At 39.2% G+C, this 21,888-nt stretch overlaps 1 protein-coding gene across 3 annotated transcripts in view; it reads left to right on the plus strand.

Moving 5' to 3' along the window:
* Nucleotides 1-1,350: 1,350 nt before the first annotated feature.
* The window catches only part of TSC22D1 (TSC22 domain family member 1), a gene marked incomplete at both ends in the record, with an annotated part of 117,477 nt that continues 96,939 nt past the window's right edge, over nt 1,351-21,888 (plus strand). The window contains 2 exons of one of the 3 annotated variants that reach the window (XM_080688812.1): nt 1,351-2,254; nt 2,498-4,232. In XM_080688812.1, the coding sequence (XP_080544938.1) occupies nt 1,351-2,254; nt 2,498-4,232 (2,639 nt within the window). Of the gene's footprint in view, nt 4,233-21,888 lie in introns of all 3 variants that reach the window. The other 2 variants (XM_080688813.1, XM_080688811.1) reach the window with 2 other exon arrangements.

Raw genomic sequence — 21,888 nt, forward strand, 5'->3', positions numbered from 1 at the left:
GCCGACCCGGATTCGCTCCCTCGGCCCGGGCCCCACCCCCAGCGCCCGCGGCGGCGCGGCGCCTCCGCTCGCCTTCGGCAATTTCCGCCGAGAGCCCGGAGCTCGGCCGCGGCCGAAGACCCTCCGCCTCCTTCCCCGCCGGACCCGGCTTTATGTCTGCGGCGCCGGGGCGCATGCGCAGACGCCATCTTCCCTCCGTCTCCTCCGCCCGCCTCCTCCCTCTCGGCCGCCGCCGCCTCCACTCGCCGGCCGTCGCCCCTCCTCCTCCTGCGCTCGGGCGCTGGTCCCTCCTCTCCCGATGCCGCGAGAGACCCGGGGATACGGCGGAGCCCGAGAGGAGCGCTAGTAACCACCGCCGCCGCCCCTCCCCGCCGCCGCCCCCCGCGCCGCGCCGCCGCCCGGCCTCGCCCGCCCGCCCGCCCGCCCGCCGACGGTCGGCTGCGGCGCTGCACCAGCCCCGGCCCCACGCCGCCCGGAGGGACGCCGAGAGCCCGCAGCGCCCGCGCACCGCCGCCCCGGGGACGCTCGGGCGCCGGCCCTTCCTCCCCGAGGACGAGCGCCGAGCCGCCCGCCCGCCCGCCCGAGGGAGGAAAATGCCCCGGCTCCATGGCTGCCAGTGATGGAGCGGTCCCTGGGCTCCCGCCGCCTCCGCCGCCGCGCCCCGGCCGTACCCCGCGAGGACCCGGCGCCCCTGCGCGCCCGCCCGCGCCCCGCCGCCGGGCTCAGCGTACCGGGCGCCCCGCCGCCGCCCGCCCGCAGCCGCGCCGCCCCGGCCGCGGCCAGCGCGTCGTCCCGGAGCAGCCGCCGCGAGCCCAGGGGGTTTGAGAGGGTCCGCGGGGCGCGGGCGGGGGGAGGCCGCCGGCGGGGGGGCTGAGCGGCGCCGAGCTCGGCGGCGAGGCCGCGCTCGGTGCAGCGCGGCGGGGGCTGCGCGGCGGCGGGAGGCGGGGTAGGTGGCTCCGGAGTTGGCCGAAGAAGGTGGGCATTTCTCGCTTTTCCTCCCTCGCCCTCCCCCTCCCGGCTCCCCCTCCCTCCTGCCCCGCACCCCACGTGAAGCGGAATATAAAGGGGGGTGTGAGACTAGAGGGGAGAGTGAATGGCGAAGGACTGAAGGGGGCCCCCTCCGGGTCCCCGGCCGTCCTGTTCACCCTGGTTCATCCTCCCTTCCCGAAGCTCGCCCTCGGAGGCAGGAGCGGCCAGCGCCTCTGGCTGAGGAGGAGGAGGAGGAGGAGGAGGAGGAATCGCGCCGGGCGGAGCGTCGGGTCCGGTTTTCCTCTCCGGCGTCTCGAATACAAAGATTACGGTGCAGAAGGAAATTGCACTCGCCTCCTCCGCCCCCCGGTACTCTACACAATGCACCAGCCGCCCGAGTCCACCGCCGCGGCGGCCGCTGCAGACATTAGTGCTAGGAAGATGGCGCACCCGGCAATGTTCCCTCGAAGGGGCAGCGGTAGTGGCAGCGCCTCTGCTCTCAATGCAGCAGGTACCGGCGTTGGTAGTGCTGTCACATCTTCTGAGGATTTTCCGCCTCCATCGCTGCTCCAGCCGCCGCCTGCTGCAGCATCTTCCACGTCGGGACCACAGCCTCCGCCTCCACAAAGCCTGAACCTCCTTTCGCAGGCTCAGCTGCAGGCACAGCCTCTTGCGCCAGGCGGAACTCAGATGAAAAAGAAAAGTGGCTTCCAGATAACTAGCGTTACTCCGGCTCAGATCTCCGCCAGTATCAGCTCCAACAACAGCATAGCAGAGGACACCGAGAGCTATGACGATCTGGACGAATCTCACACGGAAGATCTGTCCTCTTCCGAGATCCTGGATGTGTCGCTTTCCAGGGCTACTGACTTAGGGGAGCCGGAACGCAGCTCCTCAGAAGAGACGCTGAATAACTTCCAGGAAGCCGAGACACCTGGGGCCGTGTCTCCTAACCAGCCCCACCTTCCTCAGCCTCATTTGCCTCACCTACCACAACAGAATGTTGTGATCAATGGGAATGCTCACCCACACCACCTCCATCACCACCATCACATTCATCATGGGCACCACCTTCACCATGGGCACCATCATCCATCCCATGCTGCTGTGGCCAGTGCGTCCATTCCTGCAGGGCCACCCTCGAGCCCGGTGTCCAGAAAACTCTCCACAACTGGAAGCTCCGATGGTGTTCTGCCAGTTGCACCAGCTTCTGCTGTATCATCGAGCGGCTCACTTGCCTCTGTAATGACGAATATCCGCGCTCCGAGTACTACAGGCAGTATAGGTATAAGTTCTGTTACTGGCGCTAATACAGTGAATAATGTTAACATGGCTGCTGTGGGTAGTTTCAGTCCTAATGTGACAAGCAGTATGCTTGGTAATACTAATATAAGTACGAACAATATTCCTAGTGCTGCTAGTGTAAGTGTTGGGCCTGGAGTTACCAGTGGTATTAATGTGAATATCTTGAGTGGCATGGGCAATGGTACTGTTCCTTCATCTGCTGTTAACAGTATCCCGAATGCAGCTGCAGGGATGACTGTGGGATCAGTTTCAAGTCAGCAACAACAACCAGCAGTTAACACGTCAAGGTTCAGAGTTGTGAAGTTAGATTCAACTTCTGAGCCCTTTAAAAAAGGTAGATGGACTTGCACCGAGTTCTATGAAAAAGAAAATACAGTACCTATTACGGAAGGTGCAGTGATAAATAAAGTGGTGGAGACTGTAAAACAAAACCCGACAGAAGCGACTTCTGAGAGGGAGAGCACTAGTGGGAGTTCAGTGAGCAGTAGCGTCAGTACACTGAGTCACTACACAGAGAGTGTGGGAAGTGGAGAGATGGGAGCCCCTACCCTGGTGCAGCAGCAGCAGCAGCAACAACAACCAGCTCTTCAAGGTGTGGCCCTCCAACAGATAGATTTCAGTAGCACTGGTCCACAGAGTATTTCCGCAGTTAGTGTGCCACAGAGTATTTCTCAGTCACAGATGTCACAAGTACAATTACAGTCTCAAGAACTGAGTTATCAGCAGAAGCAAAGTCTTCAACCAGTACCTCTGCAAGCCACTATCAATGCTGCAACTGGTATTCAGCCATCACCTGTAAGTGTGGTTGGTGTAACTTCAGCTCTAGGTCAACAGCCTTCCATGTCCAGTTTGTCTCAACCCCAACTACCATATTCTCAGATGGCTCCTCCAGTGCAAACTCCCCTTCCAGGGGCACCACCCCAACAGGTACAATATGGACAACAGCAGCCGATGGTTTCTACACAGATGGCCCCGGGCCATGGTCAGTCAGTGACTTCAAATCCTTCAGAGTATGTACAGCAGCAGCCAGTTCTTCAAACAACAATGTCCTCTGGACAGTCCAGTTCTGCAGGAGTGGGGACAGGAACAGCAGTGATGCCTGTGGCTCAGCCACAGGGTATCCAGCTGCCAGTGCAGGCCACAGGAGTCCAAGCACAACCTGCAGGGGCATCTGGCCAGCCTGTCGGCCAGGCTCAAACAGCAATGTCTGCTGTACCTGTTGCTGGTCAAATTGCAAGTGTTGGTCAACAAGCAAACATATTAACTGCAGTGCAGCAGCCCTCTACCCAAGTCACACCTTCAGTTATTCAGCAAGGTGCTCCTCCATCTTCACAAGTAGTTCCACCTGCTCAAACTGGGATTATTCATCAGGGAGTTCAAACTAGTGCTGCAAACCTTCCTCAACAGTTGGTTATTGCACCCCAGAGTACCTTGTTAACTGTGCCTCCCCAGCCACAAGGAGTAGAGCCAGTAGCTCAAGGAGTTGTTTCGCAGCAGTTGCCCGCAGTTAGTCCTTTGCCCTCTGCTAGTAGTATTTCTGTTACAAATCAGGTTAGTTCAACTGGTCCTTCTGGAATGCCTTCTGCCCCAACAAACTTGGTTCCATCACAGAATATAGCACAACCCCCTGCCACCCAAAATGGTAATTTGGTTCAAAGTGTTAGTCAACCTCCCTTGATAGCTACTAATATAAATTTGCCTTTGGCACAACAGATACCACTAAGTTCTACTCAGTTTTCTGCACAATCATTAGCTCAGGCAATTGGAAGCCAAATCGAAGATGCCAGGCGCACAGCGGAGCCTTCCTTAGTCGGCTTACCTCAGACTATCAGTGGTGACAGTGGGGGAATGTCAGCAGTTTCAGATGGGAGTAGCAGCAGCCTAGCAGCCTCTGCTTCTCTTTTCCCGTTGAAGGTGCTACCGCTGACGACACCCCTGGTGGATGGCGAGGATGAGAGGTAAGATCATGCCATATTTCTGCAGACATTCAACAGATTCAAAGTTAAATAATTGGTAGAAATATATATGCACAAATATAAAGTATTGTTTTTAGTTTTGATGGTGAAAATGAATACTCATGGTAAGTTTTTTAGAAGAGCATTATGGAATGATTTCAGTGTGGATAGGAAATAGTATAAGTAATAAGGTAAATATTATTACCCATAGAGTTATTGAGCATATATTCATATTAAAATAGGTTTGAGGTACCCAGTGGTTTGAATTATAGTAAAATGTCTTTTAGAAGATTAATTATGAAAAAAGCCTAAATTTTCCTAACCTACATAATAACTAATCTATTCTTCTGAGTTTCTGAAATCCTTATCTCTTAGGAGGGTTGTGATGCCCACATTTGTTCTCCTTTACTAGATAGACCTTTTTTAGTTCTATTGTGCTTGATCTTAGGCTGTGAAAGATACTGTTACCTGCTTTTCCTATTCAGACACTGTAGGAAAGATGACCTAATCTGGGTTATATAGGTTGCCCTCCTACTGTAATTGACCAGCTTTTTGTAAACTTAATGGTCATTTTATCAGAACAGACAAGTAATGTGAATCTTAAAAAGTATTTTTTGAGGGAGAAAGGCAAACACTATCAAAATAGCCAGATTTACCTTTGATAGACACGTGCTATAGATTTTTTCTTTTGCATAGTGGTAGCCATTTTAAAGAGTAAAAGTAAGTCTTGCATGTTGAATATATACAGGCATGAAAATAAGGCATTCTGCTAATCTACTGCACCTGTTCCCTTACCAAAAAAAAAAAAAAAAAAAAAAAAAAACAACAAAACCCAAACTCAAAACCATAAAGCCTAAAATGCATGATTTTAAACCAGCATTTTTTCAACTAGATTGGAAATGTGCTAATAACACTTACTGAATATAATAAAATTATATCTGAAGCTGACTGGCTAAAAAGTTGTGAAACCGTTCGAGTTTCTACATTGCTTTAAGATCCAGTTTATTTTTTTAAGAAATGTTCTTTTCGCAGATTTGCCAGTCTGACTAACCTTGATCAGAATATCATAGGAATTATAAAAAGACTATTCATTTTCACTGGATTTTGAGTAAGCGTTCAAGATATTTAATTATTTTCGTATTAGTTGGATATTTTTGAGATTGTACTTTCATCAATTGAAGCATTTGTATTTTACATTTATATTTGAGAGTTTCACTGTGGAAAACAGCGTATTGCAAAATAATTTTTAGCTTTAGAAAAAGGAACAGGCCAAATGAGATTGTTAAAAATTTTTTAGTTTAAAAGGTAAAGGCATGGTTAATTAAAAACAAGTTAAAAACCCGTCTTCAAGAGTTTCTTTCTAATAGTCATATAATTAAAATCTTGTTACTAACAAAATGTATCTTGATCCTTGTACAAAATTGTACTTTGAATGATGGGTATTTCTTTATTAGTCCCATATAGTTATTATTCAATCCTTAATTTTATCTATCATTCCGATACTCATTGGAATCTTAAGATTTACCCTAATTATTAATGTTTTCTAGACCAAAAGGGTGTGATCTGAATTAAGGCCCTGTAAAAACCAGGTATACCATGTAGATGCTAAATTTAGAAATGAAAGACAGGGGTGACATATATGAACGAAAACCACACATTGGGATTTCAAACCTGCCTTGATTTTGTTAATTACCACTGGTAGTCTGGTATGACTTTCTCTTGTTCCTCTTGGTAGAGCATTATAGGGCTTTCTAAAGTCTTCTGTCCCACACAAAGGGTGTAACTTAAAACTTTAATTTTTTAACCGTAGGGATAGAGTACTAGAGTTTAAGATATTAGTGTAAAATTATTTTTCACATAGTAACTGAAATAAAGATTAAGGACAAATTATATAGAAAAGTTTGGAATTCTAGTAAAGAACAAGAAATATGAACTGTTAAAGTAATTTGTCTTTATACTACTTATTTTGAATTTACTATAAATTTGACCCTTTTTTAGTTGACATCAAAGTTAACTTTTTTTGTTACAAAAGTATCTTTCAAATTCTGTAAAATCAAAATGTTTCAACCCTAAAAATCTGTAAGGTCAAAAAGAAATAAAAATACACACACACATATGTATGTATATATGTATATATTTATTTATGTGTATATATAAGTGTATAAAACCTTTTTATTGGGTCGTACTGCAGATTCTTTGTTTTACTATTATAGTAGTTTGGGAAAAGAAATGTTTCATTTAAAAGTGATAAAATCTTAAGCTGGGTGTGGTGGCACATGCTTGTAATCCCAGCATTCTGGAGGCTGAGACAGGAGGATCACGTTTTGAGACCAGCCTCAGCTACTTAGTGAGGTCCTTTGAAACTCAGTGAGACCCTGTTTCAAAATAAAGAATAAAATATAGGGCTGGGGGTGTATCTTAGAGGTAGAATGCCCCTGGGTTCCATCCTCGGTACCAAAAAACAAAAAGTCATAGAATCTTTAAAAAGTTTATTCTAATCTTTCCGTATTGTTTCTGTATAACTTGCATCCGCTGGGCTTGGTCACCATTAGTCTCTCAGGGGAGAAAAGGGTACCATATCATTGCAATATTATGATGCAGGAAATATGTTAACAATATAAAATTTTGGTAGTAGGACAAATGAGAGTTGTTATTTATTTATTTATTTATTTATTTATTTATTTTTGTGGTACGGGGGTTCCTGGAAACCCGTCTACCACCGGGCTACACTCCCAGACCTATTTTTTATACTTTTTAATTAGGAAACAGGGTCTCTTAAGCCAGCGCATGTGGCTGGCTTTGAACCTGCGAGATCTCCTATCTCCGCCTCCCAAGTGCGGGGATTACAAGCGTGTGCCACCATGCCCGGCTTGAGAGTTGTTATTTTTGGGTCATCTTTTGTAATATTCTAACACTTCAGATGTTAAAATATTTAAAAAGCATGTGAAAAGTGCTTTCAGTTGGCCTCTGTAGACTATAAAAATACAAACATGGTTCAAGGCATTAAGATTACTTTATTTAAAAAATAATCACTTAATAAAAATTCTGATCTCTTAGCCTTTATTAAATAGCCTTTGTAAGAATGGGAAGATATAGTTATTCACACTGAAATATAGTATTTTGGGTTTTGTGATTGTTAGTACAGCCTCTTATGCGAAATTGGTCGAACCTATTCATCCTTCAAGATTCAACTCAGACATTCCCTCTGGAGGATTCTCTTTCCCCAGGGGATGTTTCCTTAATACTTTTATTTAGGCACTGTATACATTTCATTATATTTGTGTTTACCAGTCTTTCCTACAAAGGAGGCATTCCATTAGGGTAGGTATTAAATATTTTTGAACAAATGAATGAGCAGACATTTCTCTGCTTTTCCTGCCATGATTTAGGTTTCTGTTGTCTCTCATCTTAAACACAACTATTAGGTATGTAGGATCATAATTTTTGCAATGGTTTGCAAAGAAATGAATAAATGACTTGCTAATCTCTTCATTGTTCCTTGAGATAGATTGATGTCTACCTTGAGTTTTTTCTTTTTTTAAATAAAAGAGGGGTAATACTCATTTTGCCCACTATGGAGAATGATAGCATCATGAAAACACTTTAACTGTAAAATATCGAGTTAAACTTTTTGAAGTTTAAAAAATATTTAATATGTACATACACAATTTAAAGTGTCCTGTGATTTACATAGTCATCCAAAATAAACAGCTTCCTGCTCCCTTCCTTCCAAGGTTTCCTTTCATAGAAGCACTTTATCTCTTTTAGGTGATTAATTTGATATTACTTCCTACTCTCTAACATGCTTGTCTTAGTACATGTACAACATAACTTGATGGTTAGGAGGGTGGACTCAGGAGTAGTTAGACTGCTTAGGTTTGATCCTTCCTCTGTCATGTGTTACTTTATGTAACTTTGGGTCACTTAGCCTCTCTTTACCTCCATTCCTCATTTAAAAAAATAAGGATAGTAGTACGTTTTTAGAGCTGTTATGAAAATTAAGAGAATTTTTTAAACCCTTAGAACTTATGACTAACTTATTAGTCCCTAAATAAGTGTTTATTAAATACTCTTTGTTTTCCTTTGGCTTTATTAACTTCTTGGATAGAAAATGAGGATCTACACAGCTGGAAACCTTTCTTACCAATATTTATTTCTTTGTTACTTGTGATTCTATCACTCTTGATTTTTTAACATTCGTATAAGTTATTTTTTATATTCCAAAAAATATCCTGTGGTTACTTCCCTGATCCCACTCCATCCCTAGCTATCTCGTATGTCGAATGTTGGTGGGTTCTCCCTTCCCAAGTATTCATTTACCATCATAGTCTGTTTCTTTCAAGTTGCTTCTCTTACTCTACTCCTATTTTTGCATGTTTTGGGCTCTACCTTTTTGATAGAATCCTTCCTTAGATATCTGGATATTCTTGGTTGTGTGCTTGCACTTAAGTATAAGAGGTCTATAGAACTGGTTAGAAATTTTCACTGTGGCTTAACTGTTAACTTTACCCTGGGAAGATGTGGCTGGAATTGCTCCTCCACCCCATTTTGTTTTTCTTTTTTTTTTTTTTTATCTTTAATTCTACATGTTATCAGCTGTCTCAATATTGATACCAGTTATTGTTACCAATTTATATTCCTGAGATCTTTCTCATAGCCTTCATTCTGGGAAGATCGCCTTCTAGGCTTGGGATTCTTTGCACTTTCTCCTGTGTAGGATTCCCATTTCCCAGTGAAAATTTGATTTCATTTGTAACATACTCTTACTTTCTTCATTCTTGATTTACTTGATGTTATAAAATGGCTTTAGTTTACTCTAACACTTGTTTGATTCTTTGGTTAGGAAGAGTACTAGGTGAGGAAATTATCTTAAATTTTGTACCATTCCTATCTATGGATATACTGCTTTTAAGAAACCTGAAACCATTTTGAATTCTCATATCATGACCTTATGTATGTGTTGTTTTTCTTTCTTCCTTTCCCTACCCTTATTTTAAAAATCTATGAAAGGTTTTAAGACATTGTTTTCAGTGTTCTTAAATTTTTACAATGCTGGGTCATTTCATGGGTCTTTTTATTTCTGGTGCTGAGTATTTGATGTGTACCCTTTTAAGTCTGGAAATATGTTTTAGTTCTGGGACTGTTTCTTAAATGAGACTATTGATCACTTCATTTTCTCTTTCTTAAATTCTTATTTGGATAATGGACTGTCTTGACTCATCTGATTTTCTGTGTTTTTCTTAACTTTTTTATCTCTTTGTCTTTGCTCTATTCCTATTGATTTTTCATTTTATTAAAAATATATTTTACTTTTCAAGAGCGTTGTTGTTTTTTGTTTCTAGTTTAGTAATGATAGTACTTTTAGCCGGGCGTGGTGGCGCATGCTTGTAATCCCCACGCTTGGGAGGCTGAGATGGGAGGATCGCACAGGTTCGAAGCCAGCCTCAGCTACTTAGTGAGGCTCTCAACAACTTAGTGAGACCCTGTTTCCAAATAAAATACAAAAAAAAAAAAATAGGTCTGGGAGTATAGCCCAGAGGTTAGAAAGCCCCGGGTTCTACTCCCAGTTCCACCAAAAAAAAAAAAAAAAAAAAAGATACTACATTTTATCCTCTCTTTGCATGGAGTGGGTTTTTGTTTAGTTTTCTTTTTGTGCTTTCTTTCTTCCAGATTTCATTTTCTTTTGCTTTGCTCTTTTATCTTTCATGTTGTGGTCTTCCCTTATATAGTTGGTGACCCTATGTAAGAGTAGGTAATTGCAGTGGTTATTAGAAATTCTCAGCAAGGCTTATCAGTTGTTAGCTTTATTTTATGCTAACTTCACTGGGCCATTGGTTGACAGACTCCTAATGCCACCTAGCCTGTGGTAAGGTTGCTATAAAAAGACTTTTCTGATTTCTTGTCTGGAAGTGAAGGCATGTCTACAATTTGTGTGTGTGTGTGTGTGTGTGTGTGTGTGTGTGTGTGTGTGTGTGTTGAGTGAAGGAGAAATGGAGTAAAAGGTTTTGGATTTAGAAATACATTGGGTTTAGCATCCCCAATATATTTCTTCACTTGACCTTGTTTGCAGCATATTCTGCCTTCTGCTTTTCCTGATAACTTTCATCCTTAAATCTTGGCTTTACAAACTTCTTTAGACAGTATAGTTTCAGGTTTTTTTTTTTTTTTTCTTTTGGTAGAGTTGGAAAGATATAATTGGGATCTTTGGGACTGGTTATAGTCTTTCTTAGGACTTTCTTCCTTATCCACATCCTGCTTGATACAGGGTTGTGATACTGCCAATTTTGGATTCTTTGGGGGACTTTGTAGTTTAATTTGGATTTGTTCTTGGCTTTCTTCACCATTCGTTAAAGTTTGATTTTCTAGTGTTTGCTAATTTATTTGTAACTCAACCATCTACTTTTAGAATTCCAAATTTCTGTTGCTATTGTCTTTTTACCTCTCTTTCTCAATTTTAATAAATTTATATATTTTTATCTTTAAAACTCATGCCATTTTAGTGGAGCTTTTGAGGAAGGAATGAAAAAATGTGTTTACTTAGTTACACATTTATTTCAACAGTAGAATACTGCAGTATTGGTTGTAAAGAATGATCTAATTTTAATAAAACCATTGCTCTGAGGTATATATAATGAATATTATACATGGATTTTTTTTACTTTTATTGGTTGTAATTATAGATGATAGTGAGACTCAGAGTGATATATAAGTACATGCATACAGCACTTGGTATATTTCCCTGCATATCCCATCCTATCCTACTATTTTTTCCTTTTTCCCCATACATGTTAGTGAGATTGGTAGTGATATCTTCATTACTGCATGAATTTTAATAGTGGAATTGCTTGGATTATATCTGTCAGAAATAAGAATAGCATAAAACTTAGTATTCCATTTATAGAAGTGATTAGAAATGTTAGGATTCGATTCAATTAATATATCACATTTAATCACTCAGTCTTTTAATTTTTTCCCCCTATTTCACTGGAGAATAAACTGAATCTTACTAAGTTTATTAGTCTAAATGAGTTGTCTAAGGTTCATTATGTAGCCGTAAAGCAGAGCTAGAATTCAAAGCCATTTTTTCAAATTCAAAATCTAATACCATTTGTGTTGCAGTGTATAATGCTAACAAGAGGTAAGGCCAACACCCATAAATAATGTTTGAGTGGCTCAAAACCTGGAAAAAAAAAGATAGGCTTGTTTTGTGTGTAAATATAAGAATTGTCTTAAAATACAGCATTTTCCTGTAAACCCTTGGTCAGGAAAAAGCAAGTAAAGGTGTAACAGTGTTGTGCCTAGAATGCAGTAGGCATTCAGATGTTGAGTTAATTTGGACATGTTTTTTCTTTTCAAAGTTTGTATGGAAATATTCTTTTTAGGAAAACCATTTAAATTTTCTAGTAATTTAAATTCAGTTTTTGTAACATTGGCTTCAGAATTGGAAAACAATTCTGTTTTTTGATGTTATTTCTTGTTTAGAAAGTTTAAAAATATGAAACTGTGGAAAGCATGATCTAGGTGCTGTAGTTTCAGAACCTTGGTGTTGGGTTTTGTTGTGTTACTATTGTTAAAGTTGAGTTTGTGCTGGTAAAAATACGCTTTAATGACTCCTTAAAAGAAAGCTGTATGAGGGGAGAAATTACAGCATCTTTGTGCCACATAAAAAGATTAAGTCAGGCATGGTATTGTATGCCTGTAATCTTAATACTTGGGAGGCTGATAATAGGAGGAATGCAGGTTTGAGGACAGCCTTGGCAACTTAGTGACACCCTGTTTTAGAGTAAAAATAAAAAAGGCTAGGGGTGTAGCTTGGAGGTAGAATGCCCTTGGGTTTAATCCCTAGTACAAAAAATATATGTATTTATAAGAGTCTCAGATTCTAGGTTGAGTTGTTTCCTAGGCTCACGTCTATTCAGCTCCTCCCAGACCCACCATTCTTCTTTAGTAGTCAATTTGACTAGGACTTCTGACTGACTTTCCAGCAGTTGTTAGACCTAGTTCTTAGTTTCCTCCTTAAAAACACTTATACTTTCTGCAATAACCTAGTCCTACCTCTGTGGCTGTTCCTCTTCAGTGTCTCAGATTCTTCTCTGTCAGACGCTCAGTGCCATTTTCTTTGGATATCTGAGTTCTTTTCCCACTTAGTGTATTTTCCCTGTCCTTAAAGCTTTGAAGATGTTCAGTATGTTATCAACTTCTAAATGGATGGCACTAGTCCAGCCTTGTCTTCTTAGTCTTTGCCTAGATTTATATAGTAATCTGTCTTTGAAACATCTATTTGACTTCTCCTAGTCTCCTCAGTCTCAACAGGTAGTAAACAAACTTGTCTTCATTTATTTTAATTCCACCCCCGCCCCCAAGTCCATTGTACCTGTCTAGTTGCCTTTATTTTGAATATCAGTTGTTCACTTTAGGAACGGGACACTCATTCTTTGTGTTGCTCCCATACCTCACTTTCCATGGTCAAACCATTTCTTCAAATGTATTTTGAATTTGCCCCCCCACTTTTGCTACCACAATTCTAGTGTAGAATAACAGTTTACAGTGTACTTCCTCACTGAGTCTTCTGCATACACTTTGCTTTTTTCAAATATTGTAAGTCATTCAGAATGATATTCTTAAAAATCTCTTCATGTTAAATAACTCACTTGCTCAAATCCCATTGAAGGGTCCGATTTATTTTAAGGTAATTGCTTTCTGTCTTTGCTTATTCCTGGCCTCATATCATACTGTTTTTCTCCTGCTTTCTGCAGTTCAATTGGACTTGTTTCAGGAAGTGTCTCACCGTGCCATCTTCTCCACTAGGTTACACATGTTCTGCAGTCTGCACATCCCCTGTGCCCTCCCTCTGTTCTTCCTTAAAGTGTCAGTTTTTAAGAGGCCCCTGATAACTAGACTTCGGTTCTCAGTTAATCCTGATTAAAAGTGCTTTGTTTTTTCTTTTATAATGCTCATTACAGTTTGTAATTGTTTTTTTGTGATAATTTTAAGTTTTATTAATAGGGATGTTTGGTTTGCTACTACATATTCAAAATCTATTCCATTGCCAACCGATAATATTCAGTCTGTTTAATGAAGAAACTATATTAATATTGACATAAGAAAGTATAGTAGAAGCTTATCCTTTAAAAAGAGTATTATGATATATTTAAAAGATAAGTTATTTTCTCCTTTACTATAGAGATGATTGAGCATTAATTGATTTACTTTTTAGTAGCCAAAAATGTGATACTTAGTTGGTTGATTTTAACAAGCATTTTGTTCTGTGTTTATTTTCTATTTACTTATGCCAATAATGATTCTCTTAACTTGAATGACAAACAATACTCCATTTCTTTCAAAATTAGAATCAGCCACTATTTCTGCTTTTGACTGGTATAGCCATTTCACATACCATGATTCTTAAAAATCTTAAGTATTACTTTGGAAGCAGTTTTAGCCACTAAAAATACAAACTTTTAACTTGTGCTGAGTTTTTTTTTTTTTTTTTTTTTTTTTTTTTTTTTTGTAGCAGTACAGAGGATTGAACCCAGGGGCATTTTACCTCTGAGCTACACTCCCAGCCCTATTTCATTTTTATTTTGAAACAGTGTCTCACTAGGTTGATGAGTTCCTCACAACTTGCTGAGGCTGTCTTTGAACCTGTGATCCTTCTGGCTTAGTCTCCCAAGTACTGGGATTACAGGTGTGTGCCACTACTCCTGACTGTTGAGTTTTTTTGTTAAACAGTTTAGTAAACATTGAGTAATTACTTGTTTAAACTTACTTATTTTGTACAGGGCATTACACCCAGAGCCCTGCATATATATGCTAGGCAAGTGCTCAATCAGAGCTACATCCTGAGCCCACTTTCTTAAAATTTTGTGCTCAGTTTTACTTATGGTTATTCTAATTACTTGTTAAACTAGTAAGCTAAGAATTATAAAATGGAGAGGAATCAAGAAAAAAGTTGATCAGAATTGGCACTAAACTTATTATGTATGGGTGCTAAATGGGAGTCAAAAGGCATTTAGAAATAAGGCCTTTACTTTTAAAGTTAGAATAGTTAAAAATAAAAAGAAATGATAATGCCATGCAGCTATCATTAGATGCTAATTCTGAGAATTTAAAGGTTTCTTACCCTGATTGTGGACATATCAGTGTTAAACCTGGTTGCCTGGTGTAAAACTATGTTTGTTGATTGGGGAAATTTACTGTGGCTTGATTTTATTAAGGATTAATTTTAGATCATGGGGCCTGGTATTGGTCCGGTGTTAGATACTCTGTTTCCTTAAGTCAATTGAAGTGCATTGGAAAACACAGGAACTATAGTGGCATAGACTGTTTCTTTCATGATAGAATACCCAAGACTGAATATTTTTATAAAGAGGAGAGAGGTTTATTTTGTCACAGAATTCTGGTGTCTGGGAAAACCAGGATCGGCAGCTGTGTCTGGTGAGAACCTGGTGCTCCTTAAACTCACAGTTGAAAGCAGAAGGGTAAGCAGGTGCAAGTGGAATAGGCAGAAACAGGAGGGGCAGCTTTGCTTCCCAGTAACCTACTCTTGTGATAACCAGTTCAGTCCTGAGAGAAGGGTATTATTCTTTCCTAATGACGTAACAATCTTAGAGTCTCCACTCCCCAACACTGCCACAGTGGCAGTCAGATTTATTTCAGCATGAGTTTCAGAGGGGACAGGCAGTATTCAAACTGTAGCATGCAGATATTTCTTAAGTCATGTCCTCAGAACACCCTGGTTTAGATTTTAGAGTTCTGAAGGGGATGCTACTCATATTCCTATACTCAAGAAAACAAGCTCCATAAGAAAAGTAACCTTACCTTTCTGATTAACTGCTGTATTCCTGCATGCAATAGTGCCCTGCTCACAGTAAGTTCTGAAATGTTTGTCAGATAGGTAAATTCAGACATAGAAAAACAAAAAAAGCACCTATATTCAGGATGGGATAGAATCATTACCAAATACTTTGCCATCTTGCTTGCCATTAGGTGCAGAGCTATTTGAAATATAGGACTAAGGTTCTATTCTTCTTAGATATGTTACTGTTAAATCTCTCTCCACCCATCATTTGCCTATAAATGGGTAGATTTACTGTATAGATACTAAGTGTAAATCATTATTTCTAGTAATGGTAGGCAAAGGTATAATCAAACAAAGTTTTTGTATTTTTCTTTTTTTGTGTGTGATACTAGGAATTGAATCCAAGGGCACTCTACCGTTGTCCTAAACCCCTAGCTCTTTTTATTTTTATTTTGAAACAGGTCTTGCTCTGTTACCGTACACTGGCCTCAAACCTGTGATCCTCCATCTCAACCTCCCAAGTACTGTAATTATAGGCATATGCACATCTGTGTCTGACTTTGATTCTTGTCTTCATGGATGTATAAGACATGGGGGAAATTAGATGGAAATGTAATGGCTAAGTAACAGTTTAAACAACTTGAAGTGTGACATCAAATAATCAGAAATTTACAGCTGAAAATGGTGAGATCACATTCGACTTTTGGTTTATACATGAAAGAAAAATTCAGAGAGATTAAGTAAATTCTCATATGTTTCTTAGATTGTAATGAACTCTGGTTTTCAAAATTACATGGGCATTATTTACAGGTGAGGTGATAACTATATTGACCTTTGGTAGATGAGGAAAGCAGTGTTATTTGAACTGACTTTCAGATGTTTTGGGTTGAAGGAGAATGTTTTAGCCAGGAGAATATTAATAAAAATGGAGGAAAATAAAAACATCTGGGCAGCAAAAAGGCAACAGTAGAATGTACTAGTGTTAAGTTTGTTACCATTATCTAGGAAATGATAGGAAATGACTGGAGATTGAATTGGGGAACAGCCCTCTATACTTGTTTACTAAATGGGGTTCAAGATAGATTAGTATAAAAGGAATTTGTAGTTGGAATTGGAGTGGAAAGCAGAAAACCAATTAGAAAATTATGTTTTTCTGTTGTTAATTAATGGAATAAGTATATGAGGGGATAATGATTTCCATTATAAAATGACCCAGGACTGGCTTTTTTTGGTTAGCAGATACCTCAATTTATAAAACACTGTATTCACTTCCATACTTTTTTCTCCCTCAGAGTAATGTTTCTCATTTTGAAAAAGAAAAACAAGACTTAATAATGATTTCTCCAAAATTGATTCTGCAATTTCAGTTTTAAAGGTTCAAAGTTAGGGTTTTTGTTAGTTTATGGTTTTTTTTATTTTAATAGTATTTATCTATATATGCAAATCAAGGCAGATGTGTTCTAAATAGTTTGTGAAAGAAATCCAAACGAATGTGCAATATGAAGAATGTGCAATATGAAGGATCTCAGGATTGATTCTTCATATTCATGACCCAGGAGGCCTCTGCCTGCTTTCTTTTTATACCACTGTTGGCTCTCTACCTATGGGTTTTGCATCCATGGATTCATTCAACCTCATATAAAAATATTGGGGGTATACTGAGCATATATAGTTGTTTTCCCTAAACAGTACAGTATAATAATAATTTACTAATCATTTACATTTTCTTAAGTATTATAAGTAATCTAGAGATGATTTTAAAAGTGTCCAAGATGATGTGCAAAGGAGCTAAATGCAAATAACATATTTGGTATTCTCAGCAGGGTCCTGGAACCCCTGTGGATAATTGAGGGAGGACTGTAAACAGATTCTATCACCAGTTTCTTCATTCAGTGGAAAGGGATTCTTTCTTTCCCTAGGACTCCTAGGTCTGACAAAAAGAAAGTTGTATAATTCTTAAATTATTTAATGTGAAAAGTGTTAATGTTACTATTAAAATATGAGTAATATGATTATTTCATTGATATTTAAAGTGTTACAAAACTTCTGTTTCTTTATTGCATTTCTCACCTTGTGATTTTAAAAGCATAATATATATATGTGTGTTAGGTATATATGTACATTTATATATATGAAAAATTTAAAAATTATTTTGAAATATTTGCTTTTGTAAGTAAGCTGCTTTAGTTTGAGGAATGGCTTGGGATAGAAATCCAGTAAATGGGAAACGCATGACAGTAGGAAGTGATAGGAGATGTATTAAGTGGTAATGAGAGTCAGGGAAGGTGAAGATCACATGTGTGAGGAAGAGATACTTGATAGTAGATTGATAGTTTTGAGGACCAGTCATTGTAGTACAGAATACATAAAAAGGTTTAAAGTATCAGGAACATTTATAAAAAAGAATATAAGACATCATCCAAGTTGGTAGGAAGTGGGGCTTTTATACAAGATAAGGCTAACTTTGAAAAATTTTTATGTAGCTCATTGGTAGAGTTAGCATGCATGAAAACCTGGGTTTAATCCCCAGCACTACAAGAAAGAGGGAAGGTATAAATGCAAGATTGAGAGGTCTGGACTTAATTGGATATGGAATCATGGAGTGGAGATTGGCTTCTTTTGGTTTTTGCACCATGTAATGCATGGCCTGATCAGCCCTGTATTTTAACAAAGTCCTGGCTTTACTGGGAATGTCTAGTGCTCCCTTCCTTAATGGGTTGAGAAACACAGTAATTCCTTTTTCTTCAGTGGTGTAAAATAGAGGCATATTCACTTAGATGTTGGCAGTCTGAGGTAATGGTTTGAATTGTTGATTGTGGCCTCTTTAGGAAAGGTAAGGAAGGGGTAAGGACCCAGTTCATATGTGTAACAATACACTTTTCCAGAGGTTGGACACTGGTAACCTAACCATTTGGAAGGGCCTCAAAGCTGCTTGAGGGTCTGGGAATGTAGCTTAGTAGTAGTAGAGTGCTTGCCTAGGAGAAGTGAGGACTTGGGTTCTGTCTCTAGCACTGGGGGGGAAAAATGCTTGAAGTTGCTATCAAAAGAAATTCATGTGGGGCCTTTTGTTTTGAAACAGTCATCTTAGGCTAGCACTGTCATCTTAGATGAAAGTAGGGAGAAAAGCATTATGAAGCAGTTCTGATGACATCAGGAAAGTAGCAGTGTATATAGACTGACATGAAAGTAGATATTAGAAACTTTAAGGAAACCCAAAAGAACTGCAGTGGTAGTGAATTATTACAGGGAAGCATGGATATCAAGAATGAATTCCAGTAATGTTAATTACTGAGCGGTGGACAAGTATGAAGAAACTGTTTTAGGTATCTCTGCCTCCACTTGTAGCATTTAACCATAGATAAATAATTTTACTGTTACATATTGCATCTTTTGCATTCTAGATATTAACAAATGCTTCAGATTTTCCTAGTTATTAATATAGTAAGGTTATTCTGTAAGATATTTTTAATGTGTTACCAATAAAAGCTAGACCTCTATATATAGAAATTAAAAAAATATTTGTAGTCATATTTAGTGGCAAATTTTGAATTCCCTAATAGATGCTAAGATTTCTTTATTTATTTAGAGACAAGGTCTCCTTGTGTTGCCTGGGTGGACCTCAAACTCACAATTCTCCTGTCTCAGGCTTTCTAGGCAGTAGGAGTACAGATATGTACCACTGACATGTATCACTGAATCCAGCTCTAGATTTAAGTAATTATTAATTATGATTTTTATTTTAGTTAAATAACTGATAGTAAATGAAATATCAGATACTGACAGCATAAAAATTTTGTAGATACTTTCTGATTTAGGTGTTTTGGTGTTATAGAGATTCCCCCTTTATTTCTTTTTTTTTTTTTAGTGGTACTGGGGGTGGAACCCAGAGGCTTTCTACCTCTGGGCTATACTCCCAGACCTATTTTATATTTTATTTGGAAACGGTCTCACCAATTGCTGAGAGCCTCACTAAGTAGCTGAGGCTGGCTTTGAACCTGCGTGATCCTCCTGTCTCAGCCTCCCAAGCGCAGGGATTATAAGCGTGCGCCACCACAAGTGTGCGCCACCATGCCCGGCTATCCCCCGCTATTTCTTTGAAATATTTTTAATAATTGCCTTTCTCAACATAGTAAATCAATATGGTATCCAAGGGAAATTGATTTTTATTTTTATTTTTATTTTTTGGTGGTACTGGGAATGGAACCCTTCTATCTCTGTGCTATACTTCCAGACCTATTTTTTAAAAATATTTTTTAGTTGGAAACAGGGTCTCTTAAGCCAGCAAGGCTGGCTTCAAACCTGAGCTATCCTCCTGTCTCTCGGATTACAAGCGTGCGCCACCATGCCCGGCGTGGGAAATTGACATTTTATGTTTTAATTTTTTTAATGGTGTTGGGGATTGAACCCAGAGACATCCTCTTTCTGAGCTACACCCCAATCCCAATTTTATGTTTTGTGTTTGAAATGGTCTAGTGAGATTGCTCAGAGTCTCACTACATTGCTGAGGTTGTTCTCCTGTCTCAGCCTTCCAAGTACTGGGATTATAGGTATATGCCACCATGTCTGGCCTTTTAAGTTCTTTTTAAAGAACCAAATAATCCAATGAACTTTTTCATAAGAAAGTTTTTATTCATGCTTAATGTTATATTTTTTTTAGTTGTGCTTTCTAAATATTTTTGTTGTGGTATTTTTGACATACATTCTCTTTTTGTTGAGGAAATAGTCACATGTTTTAAAAATTGCTTTTTAAAGATGGTCTTCAGAGAAACATTTTATAGTATATTTTAAAAAATACACTGCTTTGTAAATTCCTTTTTGGTTGATTTTTTTTGTTTCTAGAAATGTCTGCCTTTGGGTACGAGGTAATGAGGTATGTGACTTGACAAAATCTTTTCATGTGGTTATAATGCTGTCCACGGCTCAGTCGCTGATAAACCATCAAGTTTTCCTCTTCCTTTTTTTTTTTATTTTGTGATGCTGGGGATTGAACTCAGAAGCATTCTACCTTGGATCTGCCTGATTTTATTTCTTATTTAGAAACAGTGTCTCGATAGGTAGGTGAGAGTCTCACTACTTGCTGAGGCTGTTCTCGAACCTGCGATCCTCTTGTTTCAGCCTCCCATGTACTAGAATTACAAGCATGTACCACCACGCCCAGCTTGCCTCTTCCTCTTCCGATAGTCTTTTTCTGCTTAAAAAAAAAAAAAAAAATCAAGCACGGTGCCATTTCTTTTCTTTAGTAGAAGTTCTTTTTATTGTAGAATATTGAAATAAGGGATTTAACTGATTCCCATGGTGTTTTTTTCACTGTTATTTTCTTCCATGGGGATTCACCAAACATTGACCAGTTATTCTCTGAAATTTTATATAGTAAGATGTATACATTGTATAACTGGTTTAATCTTATTATTAGGAATTTTATGAAATTTGAGATTCCAGGCAGGGAAGGTGGGCCCAGAATGAGGAGATGGTAGTGAGAACTTAAAATTAGATATCATGCCAAGCATGGTGCACATGCCTGCAATTCTAGTACTTGGGAGGCAGAGACAGGAGGAGCCCAGGTCAGGGTTAGCCTCAGTAACTTAGCGAGGCCTCCTCAACTTAGACCCTGTTTAAAAATAAATAAAATAGGACTGGGAGTATAGCTCAGAGATGGAATGCACCTGGGTTCAATCCGCAGTACCATCCCTAGGTACCATATTAGTTTTTTTTTTTTTTTTTTTTTACCTGTATTCTTAAATCTCACAACAATGAAAGAACCATGTTATCACACCTAATCCTTTTAGGAACACATGTATTTAATGGCTATTGAATATATGTAATATTTGAATTGACAACCAATTTAGCTTCTTTCTGTTGTAAATTTATATAAAATAAATAAATTCATAGGGGACCTGGGGATTGCACGAGAGGGAGATAATTCTAAGATTTTTTTTTTTTTTTTTTTTTACTGTTATTGTAGATAAAGTAGAAGTTAAGATGACTTGGTCACATAATTACTAAGTAATGGAACTATTTAGTATTTCATTAGGCAATTTGATTCCAAAGCTTGCAGTCTTAACTATCTTCTAGAGATTTTCTCCATGTCCACTGATAAGCAGCAAAACATCTGACAACTATAAGCAGCCCTCAGCCTATGGGCATGAACGTGTTTGACTCTGTAGATGTCAGCGTTTCCTTGGGGTGCCACTATTGTAGAGTTTCTAGTGGTAGTTCCTTTAGTGTGTATGTGGGGTGGGGATTTGAGTAGTTATTGGGGATTGAACTCAGTGGGTTCTACCTTTGAGGCATACCCCTAAACCCCTCCTCTTTTTTTTAAACAGTATCTTACTAAGTTGCTGGGGCTGGCCTCAAATCTGTGATCCTCTGTCTCAACCTCCTAATTATTGGGATTACAGCTGTGCACCACCACACTTGGCTGCTTTAAAACATAATTGTAATTATTATTTTCTTAGTACATCTTAAAGGTAGTTTCTACTCCAAATGGCTAAAAACTTCCAAATTTATTGTTAAAGTATAAACTTTAAGAAATTTGATTAAGTAAAATCCAGTTTCATAAGAATAGGTAGTATAGGGGCACTCAGTTGTAAGACTCGAGTATTCAATAAATCAGGTTGGTAACTTCCTGCTGATTTTAGTGTGTGTGTTTGGTTGTTTTACCATAAGCTGTCAATACTTAGGATATTGTCAATACTTAGGATATTAAGCATAATGTTGTCAAATTACATTAAAATATTTTTAAAAGCAGAAACCTTAGTTAATTGAATTGTGATAGCACATTTTATGACTCAGATCTTTTAGTTGTTATTGCATATTCACGTCACATGCTTGTTATTAGAATAGGAAAGTAATAATTCA

The sequence above is a fragment of the Muscardinus avellanarius genome (assembly GCF_963383645.1).
Source record: "Muscardinus avellanarius genome assembly, chromosome: 2".
NCBI classification, from domain to species: Eukaryota; Metazoa; Chordata; class Mammalia; order Rodentia; family Gliridae; genus Muscardinus; species Muscardinus avellanarius.